Genomic DNA, 12,739 nt, shown 5'->3' on the forward strand with positions numbered 1-12,739 from the left:
TCAGCATTAACGACCTTTGCCCACGTTATGAATGCCATGGATTCCATCATTTGGATAGAACTCGGTGGGACGTGAAGCGAAGAAGTTATCAAGTGCATTTTGCACCTCTACTTCGGATTTGAACTGGCGTCCTCTAAGGTGATTGTCCAAGGATTGGAATAAGTGATAATCGTGCGGTGCAATGTCCAGAGAGTATGGCGGATGCAATAGTGTTTCTCATCTAAGGCGTAGAATGGTGTCCCGCGTCATCCTAGTCACATGGGATTTAGCGTTGCCCTGTGACAGGAGGACCCCTTTGCGATTCACAAGTGATGGCTCCAGAGTTTTGAGTTTCTTGAACACGGTTCAACTGCTGACAGTACACTGTTGCATTGATGTTCTGACTAGCTGGTAGTAGTTCCCGATCCACGATGCCGCGAACAGTCCACCAAACACACAGGCAGACCTTCTTCTGATGCAGTCTTGGCTTCGTTTGTTTTGGAACCGGTTCATGGGATGCTAATGATGACGGTGCCGTGGAGCTTCGTATAGAACCCACTTCTCATCACATGTCAACACCTGTCCAGAAATGGCTCCTTCCTTAGGCGAGACAGCAAAGAAACACAAGTGTCTGTTCGCGTTGCCTTCTGGCCCGGAGTCAAATCATGTGGGACCCATCGACTCAACTTGTAGTGCTTTCGAAGTTGATGGAGGTGCTGGCGAATGGTTTCTCCACTCACACTGAATGCTAGTCCCAATTCCTCACACATCTGGCCACTGTTCGCCTCAATTGCTGCATGAAGATCATTTTGTATGCGTGTTGTTCTTCCGTCACGTGTTGCGTCTTTGAGTGTTTCGTCACCGTCCTTAAACTTGTTAAACCACCGCTACAGTGTTTGCATAGTCACGACACAACCACCAAAGGCCTGGGATATCTTGCGCCCCGCTGCAGCAACGCAGATCAGGTGGATGCCGTATACTCAACTTGTAGTGCATCTCATGTTGATAGCGGTTGCGCCGAATGGTTTCTTCACTCACACTGAATTGTAGTCCCAGTTCCTCACATATTTGGCCACTGTTCGACTCAATTGCTGCCTGAAGATCATTTGTACACGTATTGTTCTTCCGTCACATTGTGCGTCTTCGAATGTTTCGTCATCGTCCTTAAATTCAATAAACCACCGCTGTACTGTCCGCGTAGTCACGACACACTCACCAGAGGCTAGGATATCTTCCGCCCCGCTGCAGCGATATTTGACCCCAGTTTCAACTCGAAGAACATACACGCTCTTATGATGGTCTGTGGAGGTCTCATGTTCATTCTGTCCTTACGCAAGTTCATCATGTAACTGAACTTTCACAACCTGGTAGTATATTGGGTATACCCACATCAACAACTGACCTTCGCCTTATCTCCATTCGCGTTCAACTCTCGGTGTGAGGGCCAATTGAACACAGACTTCCACAAAATGCGACAGAAGTTTCATGGTTACTTTTATATTTCCTCACTTGCTAATCAAGCCAAAAGTACAGGCAGATCAATATATTCCCCAATAGTTGATACTGGATGTGACAGTTTGAGAGAGAGTTCTATTGTTGTATGCAAATCTGGGTATGTGCATGTACAGAGACTTGAAGAACACTGGTGTTAGCAGACGTGGGATGATTAGAAAGTATTCCAATAAATCTATATTTGTTCTTCAGATTCACAAAGAACTTCTCTGAAGATGTGACAACTAGCATTGAAGAAGTAAACATAACAGTTGGGGAATGTAGCTTGACAGAATGCCTTATTCGCTTTATGCGTAGTCAAGGAGTAGTTTTATTTGTTAACGAATTTTTATTTGTTATTCCGATTCTATCACTATGATTTGAATGAAACTTGGATGTTATATTGTGCGTATTATGGTGTATTTAATGTAAGATTAATTGCTACTGTCAGAGGACGAGATTGTTAACTGATTAAGAAAAAGGAATCTGAAGAAGAAAAGTTTAGGGATTAAAAAAAATCCTCCGTAAATTCCCTCATGTGTGTAGTAGACTTAAGTTTCTGTAACCGTAATTCTTTGTTATTCGAATGAAATAAAACTAACATCAATAGTGCAAATACAATGTGAGTTGTACCTATTAAAGTGAGAACCTGTTATTACATTTAAAACCACTATTTGGCGGCCATTTTCCAATCTGGCGGACAAACTCGTTACCGGGTATTTCATGACTTAAGTATGATGTTATACACACCTTATCAAAGGTATGTGCTAATTTTACCCTGTTATTTTTTTTTCTGAGTTAATGTATAAGAAAACTGATGTTCAGAAGGGAAATGTTGGTGGTTTTTAAAAAGAAACCCCTCAGTTACTTCCCGCGTGTCGAGTAAACTGGTAAGTGTAATTCTTGGTCTTTAAGTGTAGCCCTTTGTCATTCGAATGAAGTGAAAATAACATCAATAATGCAAATACTATGTAAGTTATAGCTATTAAAGTCAGAAACAGTTATACCATTTAAAACCAATTTTCGGCGACCATTTTCCAATATGGTGTCCAAACCCGTCATCAGATATTTCAGGACTTTTAGTATGTGGTTATATATAAGTTTTCTAAAGTATATGCAAAATTTGAGCTTGTTATGATTTTTCTGGACTAGTATATAAGAAAACTATTTGGAAGAAGGGAATTTTTTTGGATTTTTCAAACGAAATCCCTCCGTTACTTCCCGCATATGAAGTAAACTGGTAAGTGTAATACGTGATCTGTAAGAATAGTCCTTTGTTATTCGAATGAAGTAAAACTAACATCAATATTGTAATACTAACACGTTTACCGCGTGGAGAAAAGGGACACGCTGAAACCACAACGCAAAAATTAATGTCTATGATTATTATTATTGTTATTAGTTTATTATTATTATTATTATTATTATTATTAGTAGTAGTAGTAGTAGTATGATTAGCATTATTAATATGAGCAGTATGATGAGTAAAATAATAATAATAATAATAATAATAATAATAATAATAATAATAATAATAATAATAATAATGAGAATAAGACAAGAAAGAGTGTATATTTTTGGGCTCGTACCGAAGGACTTCGGCCCGTCTTGAGTGTCCTGTAGCACTGCTATAAAGGTTTTAAAATCCACAACCACACCCCAGCCAGGATTCGAAGTCGGGACATTTGAGTCGCTGGCTTGGCGCCTCAACCAACATGAACATTAGTTCGCCAATAAGACGAAGAAGACGACAAAGAAATAATAATAATAATAATAATAATAATAATAATAATAATAATAATAATAATAATAATAATAATAATAATAATAATAAACTAATAACAACAATAATGATCATAGAAAGTCATTTTTGCATTGTGGTTTCAGGGTGTCCTTTTTCTCCTCGGGGTAAACGTGTTATTTTGGAACTTATGATCGTGTATCGTATCGTGTTAAATTTGACATCGATTCGCACGCAATGACGTACTAGAGATCCCAATCATCACCGACTGTTATCATCTTGAGTTTGCAATATTTGTCTTCGTGTGAAAAGAGGTTCCAGTGTATCACATTTTGGCGTGTACGACCAGAGCACATAACTTTCAGGGGATATAGTCTAACGATCATTCTACTTTCAGGGGCGGAACACAGCCGCACTTATCGTCTGCTCCATTGTGTTAGTCTAGATGCCAACAGTTCTACATAATTTTAAGGAGTTGTAGATATTTTACCACACCATTCAGCTCACACTGTGCGATTTTAATGATAATCGTTACACTGGAAATAACGATGCTTCGATGTACTTGGTTTCGAAGGTGATGAAGCAGCACTAGATTCACTGTCATCTTCGTGATTTATGTACAAGACAAGAGTGGGATTGGGACAGGCAGTCGAACTCCGTTGGGCACAGGTTGCATAGTTGGTGGCATATCAGGATATGAAAGCTGAATTTTATCGAAATACCGTGCGTTAATGGAGTTTTCATACAAAATAATATTTACGTGGTTTGATGGTTCTCTTCAGACATTTAACATGTTTTCCGAAGGTGACAACATCACATATTGTTGATTGTCATCATAAAAGCAGTTCATGGGGCACGAGACCTTGCCGGAGAAATATAGCATCGACTGTAGCAATAGAGAAAAGAGAAATAAGAATCCGAGTTATAAGTGCAACCTAGACACCTAAACACAAACCGCTTTAATTAGCTGTTGTGAAATATTTAGGGGTGGTTACTCATTCTTTGTACTTTAACAGTCGTAGTCCTAGGGCCTACAGTGGAATTTAACTATTTAACTTAATGTTTTTGCGGTCAATTAGGGGAACCCTGGCTCAAGCCTGCTTACACACCTGAATTTATACGTGTCACTACTAATATATACATTAGAACAGGTGGGTTTTGGAGAAGATTCCAGCAACTTACAGAGGAAGATTAAATTATCATAATAGGCCTTGCTGTTAGGGTACTTAGAGAGAGAGAACACGTAAAGCTTTAAAGATTTCGGATAAATAAAGCGATATGGGCCTAGGATTGTAGACTGCATTACAAATCATATATATATATATATATATATATATATATATATATATATATATATATATATATATATATATATATATATATATTCTCTTCTGTCTATACACAGTTCATTTGTATTATTCTTTCTATCTTCCTTATTTTGCACTCTTTGTCATGTTTTTACTCTGATAGCTCATGACACATGAAATTTTCTTTTTTAAGCAGAAAATAAAGAATACTTATTCGCTTTATTTATATCGCATTTGCATGATTCTAATGGCATTGCATTACATATTAGAATCCCACAAATGGGCTTTCAATATTGTAAAATTAGTGCATCCGTCCATCTGCCCGTCCGTGCGTACGTTGCTTACTCTACCCTATGTTACTCCTCATGATATCTCTTGAACGAAAGCGAATTTCTGAATCTTTTTTTTTTTTTTTTTTTTTTTTTTTGCAAAGTTGTTACAAAGTAGGAAAATTTCTTCTCCCACTGACGTCTTAAAGAATGAAATTGAAACTTCCAGCGCGTGGTACATTTTGTTGATTATCGGAGTTTATATTTTACTGATTATTCGAATTAGAAAGTCTGAAATAAATAATTATCTCTGTTTCTTAGTTATTTCTGTATTGGACTGTTCAAAATTTTGATATTATTTCTCTATAACTCTACAATTTATTTTTTTAAAGAATGAAATTGAAATAGCATGGTTGGAGCGAACTAGAATATTACAGTATTTTATCGTGACGATTTTTAAGTAACATTTTGTAATTTTGTTTCAGAATTTTTGGTCGTCGTTGGAGAATCTTTGGCAGTATACAATGAATCATGTGTATCAGCTATTAAGAATGCTACAGAGAGGATTCATGTTTTACTTGCAGATGAGGAAGGAAGGAGAATAGTGCAAGAGTTATTCGAGTATTGAAATACATTTATATTTCTTAGGATAAGTTTAGCTCCTCAAATTACTAGTTTCTAATTAAGCTGGGCAACTAAATACGCTTTACTTGTTAATTGTTAACAAAATGTGCTAAGACCATAAACACTTTGCCTTAATCATTGTCGTTCTCTAAGTGTAGGAATTATGATTCGCATAAATCTTACACCCTAGTTATAACTAATTATTATTACTAACTATATCCACTAAAGCGTTTTTGCTGTTGTTGTTTAATAAAACATCAACTCTGAGATACAAATTAGCACATCATACTACAAGTATAAGTCAAGGGTGCAGTAACGCACCTTATTTATAATCACGTATGCGTAATTAATATAATTATTATACATTTCTGAACAAGGGTCAATCTATCTGAAGTAGTTCAAAGATGGTGAAAATAGTTGCTCGACCATCCCCCAAAATTATAAAAATTTGCGTGTGACGAACCTTGTGATGAGAAAGTCAATAACATCACTCATGTTGTCGTATGTAATACAAGAGTTCCTGAATAGCGGCCATCTTTGTTATCGGTGGAGTGCCAATTTTTGCATTTGCAAACGTTTACGAAAACCACGGTTACTCAAGATGTACGGTTAATCAGACGAGCACCAAACAAAAACAAGAGACTCAGGTACACGGAGATAAATTCTTGCTTCTAAATAAATATTCAGGGTTGCAAACCAATACATGAAATCACCAGAAAAATTACAGAAAATTACACTTCTAAAGGGGCTGTATTTCGGAATGACATAAAGTGGGGGCTCTTAAGTTTCGTACTGAATACTATTGTATATAAAGAGTATGCACAAATATCCACAGCTGTGATACTGGTGGCACCATAAATTTATGGGGATCCGAAAGTTGAAGTTTGTGATTTTGATGGCATTTTGGGGGCGTAATATCTGAGGAGGGCAAAGTGTTAAAATTGCTGCTTAGGTAATTCTGTGTGTTAATAAACTATAGCAAAAAATATGATTGATATTACATGGAGAAAAAGGTGAGGACATGGTAAAAACGCAATGAAATCACGTGCGTGGCGATGGTCGTAGCCCGGGAAAATTTAAATGTTTTGATATGTTTCATGCTAGATCTCCAAAACTACGTATGTTGCAGAGATTAGGCCCAATTTTCTTTGGGTTCAGTTGTGCAAAAGCTTGCGAGTGGCATTTGTTCCATCTTTCTAGCTCCATGATCATTGCCACGTCCATATGGTAATCGGGTTAGTTCCTCCTTACACCCACGACACCCATCATCGAACTGGTTCGCGGTGTTAAGGCACTTAATATATCAGCAAAGTATCAGTGAAATCCAATCCCAGTTACGAACGTTAATGTGCTCACTAGGTTGCGTTAGATCTATCTATCTTATATCTATCCTAGCCAACGTGCAAAGTGTGGTAAGTAGACCACAATATCCCAATGTTTATAGCATATAAATTTTACATTTCAGTAACAATCAAATACGGTGAATCCTTTCCGTCTCCTCTCTCGTTCTCATCTCTCTTTCGTAGTAATTTATTTTAATCAATTATATGACTCATTTAATCTAAAGGATACCATGGCGAAGTGTTAAATTAAGGTCACCAATTCATTTTCTTTGATCAACTTACAATGCTACTACTAGTACTACTACTACTAATAATAATAGTAATAAAACAATATAAAATTCTGTTTAAGATGCTTGTAACACTTCAATTCGTATAAATTTTCATTTATCCTTGAAATTAAATGTGTTGAAATTTACCGTGTAATCACTTGAAAACTTGCGTGTCGCTCGAAACGGCAGAAAGTGCGGGGGATTAGGATGAGGAATTAGATTTCGGGAATTTCGGGAATTTCGGCATCTGTGGCCATGTGAACTCGTCATATGTGAGGGATGACGTCTCTCAGAGATCACACTATCCGAGGAAAGGGAAGGAAGGAAAGTGTCCGGGACTTGTATATTAGAAACTATCCAGCCATTTGCCTTTCGCGAATGACGAAAACTTCACTCAAGGTGGCTGGCCTGAAATAAAAACTCTTACACCTTTTCGACCGAGTGTTCTCACTGGAAATCGAACCCGGGACCGTTCGGCGCAAGTAGTGTTGAAAGTTACAAGATTGAAGAAGCTTATTCTCCACAAGTTTAAAAGTAAATTGCTATGTTCATATTGCTTTCATGTCATCCATAGGTAAGTTCTGATGCTTATTTTAAATGACTATTGTCCCTTTGTATGTATTTTGCGTCCCTATACAACATCAAGGCTAAGAAGGACGGAACTAGCTATTAGCGTGGGTTCCAAACTACGACCACAACTCACAGTAAGAACCATTTCCACCATATTATTTCCTCTGCGGGAGAGCTGGGTTAATGGATCACTCCACCTACCTGTGTGCTTGTTCTAAAATAAACACACTAGTTAATCGTCAATGTAACGTATATATTTCTTTAAAAAGTAATCATATATTACTTACATATTTAAACATGGCATGTTTCTACTTTTACAACTTCTGATGTATATATTGCATTTTGAAGTAATTATTCGATATACCAAATTTTTGTTAACGTAAAACATTACATATAAAACAATGTCGTATTTCCTTTCATGCCAATGGATTAATTGTTTTCAAATTTGCGAACTCTCTTTACAATTGGCAACACTCCACTCGATAGGTATGTACGCTTCCATTGCCTACAATATCAAGCTTGAATTTCATCCGTGGAAACGCCCGGAGAAATCTCAGATGGTTCTAGCCGGGGAATCCAAGCGTCTTCGATAGTTGAAAGAATGAAAGTCCTGGTGAGTTTCAACCGAATAAGTAGGTATGTAGGTGACAATTTCTTGCAATACAATGTAAAGAGCATGAGATAGGCGGGAAGGTGCTTACAAATACCCATCTCAGCCTCTCACTACAGGAATGTAAGACATATGCAAATCATATGTAAATGTTGAAAATAATTAATAAAATTTAGACTAGCCAAAAATTAAAAAAAAAAATAGTTTCGCGTCGGTAGAGCCAAAATTACAAATAAATTTTAGAATTTACATTCCTGTAACATGAGTTCTATATTAAAGTTCCATTGTCCCGTTAGGGACAGTAATGCTGTTTGAAGTTCTGACTTGCGGTCAGAAGAAAATGCGAATTTATCATCTAAGTGAATGAATTAAATCTGGCAGACACAAATCCTGGAATGCCTGAAAAGTATAGAAAAAATATATAATAAGTTATTTCGTACCTACCCTGCGGCATATTCAATGAAAACTCCGCACACTTACTAGAAAATGCACACATATTTATTTATGATTTCACTAATGAAGACACAACAAAACACGCAATATAGATATATACACACACTAGATATTATATATATATATATATATATATATATATATATATATATATATATATATATATATATATATATTACTTTGGTAACTGTCTTAAGTGAGCTTTAAAAATAATAAGATAGTATAGATATCTCTCTCAAATTCGAATGGAGCTCCTCCGTGGCTAAGCGGTTAGCGTACGCGCCTTTGGCGCGGGAGACCCGGGTTCGATTCCCGGCGGGAGCTCATGTGATTCGGATTCCACGTTAATCAGTAAGTCCACGTCTCATATAGCCTCGCTGCTGAACGGGACGATAAACTCAAAATCTACTCTATTCTACTCAAATTCGAATGTTCACTGTCACTAAACCGTTTAAACAAGATATTTCATTTCTCGGTCACTGTAATTACACATCACAACAAACTTGAAGTTTCCTTACATAATCAGGGAACCTTCTTCCTTTAGTCTATCAGCCGTTGGTTAATATACTATCTTCTTAAATGTTTATGATGAATTTTCTGGTATAACTTGTTTAGCATATTTATAATAGTACTGCTACATCTTCCATGTCATAAGATGATGATTGACTCTATTGGAATAGCACCAATTAAAATAATATAGTTTCTTCACTTTGGATAACTAAATTCGTAAATATATTCTTTAGCATTTTCTGGTATCACTCAATATCACCAAATATAAACATGCTGAGTACTACATAAAAAAAAAAAACTAAATGTAGTTTGAAACTTTTAAATGAAATATATTTTATAGCTTTAATAATTACATTTTATCATACAAGTTTGTGAAGATTATTAGTAATCAAGAACAATGTTCTTAGTGTTAGTGCTCATTGCAGATTCACCTTAATTATCACTCTTATAGTTTGTTACGGCGATCTTTGATCTTCAGAACGGTGAAGCTTCAACTAACTGAATGTTCTATTATCATTTGCTTTTGTTACACACACTAACGCTAGCTTTTACAAAAACTCGCCTCTTTCGCGGGGCTTCAAAAGTTTTTGTTTCTTGTCAGAGGATAGCGGGACTTGCATTACACAATAGGGGTTGCTTGAGAGAGGCTTAGCTGGTGTACCCCTGTAGCGGTTACTGTTTCTTTTTCAAATGTAAACAACCTCTCTCAGTGACCAATATCCTTTTCTGTTTACATTTATAATTAATGATAATACAGATTAATGAATTACAATTGACATATAGCAAAGATTGAAAACCAACATTTCAATATCCTATTTTACATTTAAATACTTAGATGGAGTTGTCATTGTCAAAAAGAAAGAAAAAAATTCAAAATAACTTGTTAGTGGTTAACAATTGTCTTCTGCTACTCTTCACCACACTCCAATGCATGCCGGGAGTGCCAGACTCAACCTACTGACTTTAAAATTAAATAAAGAATAGCAAACTCCCAAAATAGCTATTCTATAAAGAATATACGGTAAGGATCGCGATTCTATATACTAATATAACTATATCGGATCTGTCCATAAATTGTTTATATGTTAGAATTTATTTTTAAAAATATATATATCATATACCAGTACCTTCTGTTAACCCTGGAACACCCTCAAAATTGAATTGGTGAAGGTTCACTGATTGGGCAGCCAGAACCGTTGAACCAACTCCACCGGAGAAGTAGCGGTTCCATTAAAAGTGTGAATATCGCGGTCAGTGAAACAATTTCTCACGTATTATATTTGAACATTCGTATCTATGTGTGTAGTGTTAAACAAAAGAATGCTCAGCGACTTTCTGTAGCTAATTTTGTTTTGTCCATCCTTAGTATTCATTTCCTTATTCTTACAATATATTGCTATAATAGCTATAATAAAATAAAGGATTCTTGTTTATAGTATTTCCTAGATACTATAAGTTGGCAATCTTTGATGCTGTAGAGGTCACCAACCGGTTTGGGTACAAAACCTCGCGGCCAGAACCTCGCGGCGACAACCTCGCTGACCAAAACCTCGCCTGGCCAAAACCTCGCCTCCCAAAACCTCGCGGCTCAAAATTTCGCCAGGCCGAAACCTCGCCTGGCCAAAACCTCGCCGCCCAAAACCTCGCGGGACAAAATCTCGCCGGGCCAAAACCCCGCCTAGCCAAAACCTCGCCTCCCAAAACGTCGCGGGCCAAAACCTCGCCTGGCCAAAAGCTCGCCACCCAAAACCTCGCGGGCCAAAATCTCGCCGGGCCAAAACCTCGCGCCCCAAAATATCGCCATACCCAAAATCTCGCCTGACCAAAATGTAAATGTTCCAACAGATGATAAGGATGACGGTATAAAAGACGCTGTTTCAGAAGAAGTATCACGGGTATTTGACCAAGTCCCGCGATACCATATGAAAATTCTATTTCTGTATTAGAGGATTTCAATGTGAAGGTAGGGTGACAGGATGTTTTTAAACTGGTTATAGGGAAAGAAAGTCTGCATAAGGAAAGTAATGACAACTAACGAGGTTAGTTTCGTGAACTTTGGAACATCCAAAAACTTAAAATTTTAACAAAAATCTAATAATATTTATGAAAATATGAAACAATATATGAGTTTGTACGACGTCCCTTGATTATGTCCTATAGGTTAAAGGAGACGTAGATGACCAGAATGAAGGAAATGATCGAATAAAGAAAGTGGGAGGAAACGGGAATAACCCGAGAAAGCCCACGCACACGATGTTTTGTATATTATTATTTTTATTATTATTATTATTATTATTTTTATTATTATTATTATTATTATTATTATTATTATTATTATTATTATTATTATTATTATTATTATTATTATTATTATTATTATTATTTGTAATGTGGAATTGCATATTAGGAAACACATTGGGTAAATTTTAAAGAAAAATTTCATTCGCGGCGAGGTTTTGGCACGACGAGATTTTGGGCGGCGAGGTTTTGGCCCGGCGAGATTTTGTCCCGCGAGGTTTTGGGCGGCGAGGTTATGGCCACGCGAGGTTTTGGGCGGCGAGGTTTTGGCCACGCGAGGTTTTGGCCCGGCGAGATTTTGTCCCGCGAGGTTTTGGCCACGCGAGGTTTTGGCCCGGCGAGATTTTGTCCCGCGAGGTTTTGGCCGGCGAGATTTTGGGCGGCGATGTTTCAGCCGCGAGATTTTGTCCGTATACCCACCAACCTCTATCTCCTTGAAGTTTCTAAAATCATATGGAACTTTCCAGCAAATATACAAAGTTAAAAGCAGTATTCTGTTCTGCAACTAAACTTAATGAAATTGAAAATAAAATAATATCAGAATGATTAGCTTGGAATCTAATGTATAAAAATAACTAAACTAATTACATATATATATTTAATTAAATCTAAATATAAAACTTAGATTGTGTATGCAAATTTTATGAATAATAGTAATAAAAATAAATAAAAATATCTTTGGTAAGCTTGCGCTTAAAAGCGAGCAAACACTAGATACATATTGAGGAAGACTACGAAAATGAAAATGAAATCTTTGAGTTTTACATCCCACGCCTATGCCGGCTAGGCTAAAAAAAGATGGTGATGATGAGAAATGAATGAAATGGTGTAATGAAGAAAGTGGGAGGAAACGGGAGAACCCCGAGAAAACTCATGCACACAGGGAGACTAAGGTTCCTTTACATCATCAATAGTACATGTAAGTGAGACATGGACAAGTTGCAACTACTGGCTGGTTGCAGCGTTTTAGGAGGCTCCATGAAATCCTCAATCTCAAGCTAACATACGAGATTGTGGCAGGTGATGATATCTCTGTTTAGAAATCTATACCAAAATTTCGAATCGTAATTGACAAGTATGTTTTCATATACTGTAAGAAGTGTTGAACCTTAATTAAACGGAGTTGTTCTGGAAGTTTATGCCAAGTAAAATAATTCTAACTGTGGAAAAATATTGCCTTCAAGTATTTTGGGATGTAAAGCCTTCAAGGACCATTTTGCATTGTTGTTAGAAGGAAATCCATCTGGAGATTATAAAATCAAGTCTGTGCTGGTT

General features: G+C 36.7%; 1 protein-coding gene across 1 annotated transcript in view; it reads left to right on the forward strand.

Annotated features, from left to right (window-relative positions):
* Positions 1 to 12,739, forward strand: part of LOC145674264 (putative serine protease K12H4.7) — a 50,522-nt gene that overhangs the window by 18,282 nt on the left and 19,501 nt on the right. The window contains exon 4 of the mRNA XM_081744099.1: positions 5,273 to 5,408. Within this exon, the coding sequence (XP_081600225.1) occupies positions 5,273 to 5,408 (136 nt within the window). The remainder of the gene's footprint in view (positions 1 to 5,272; positions 5,409 to 12,739) is intronic.

Source organism: Thermobia domestica, chromosome 17 (assembly GCF_964235325.1).
Source record: "Thermobia domestica chromosome 17, izTheDome1.hap1.1, whole genome shotgun sequence".
NCBI classification, from domain to species: Eukaryota; Metazoa; Arthropoda; class Insecta; order Zygentoma; family Lepismatidae; genus Thermobia; species Thermobia domestica.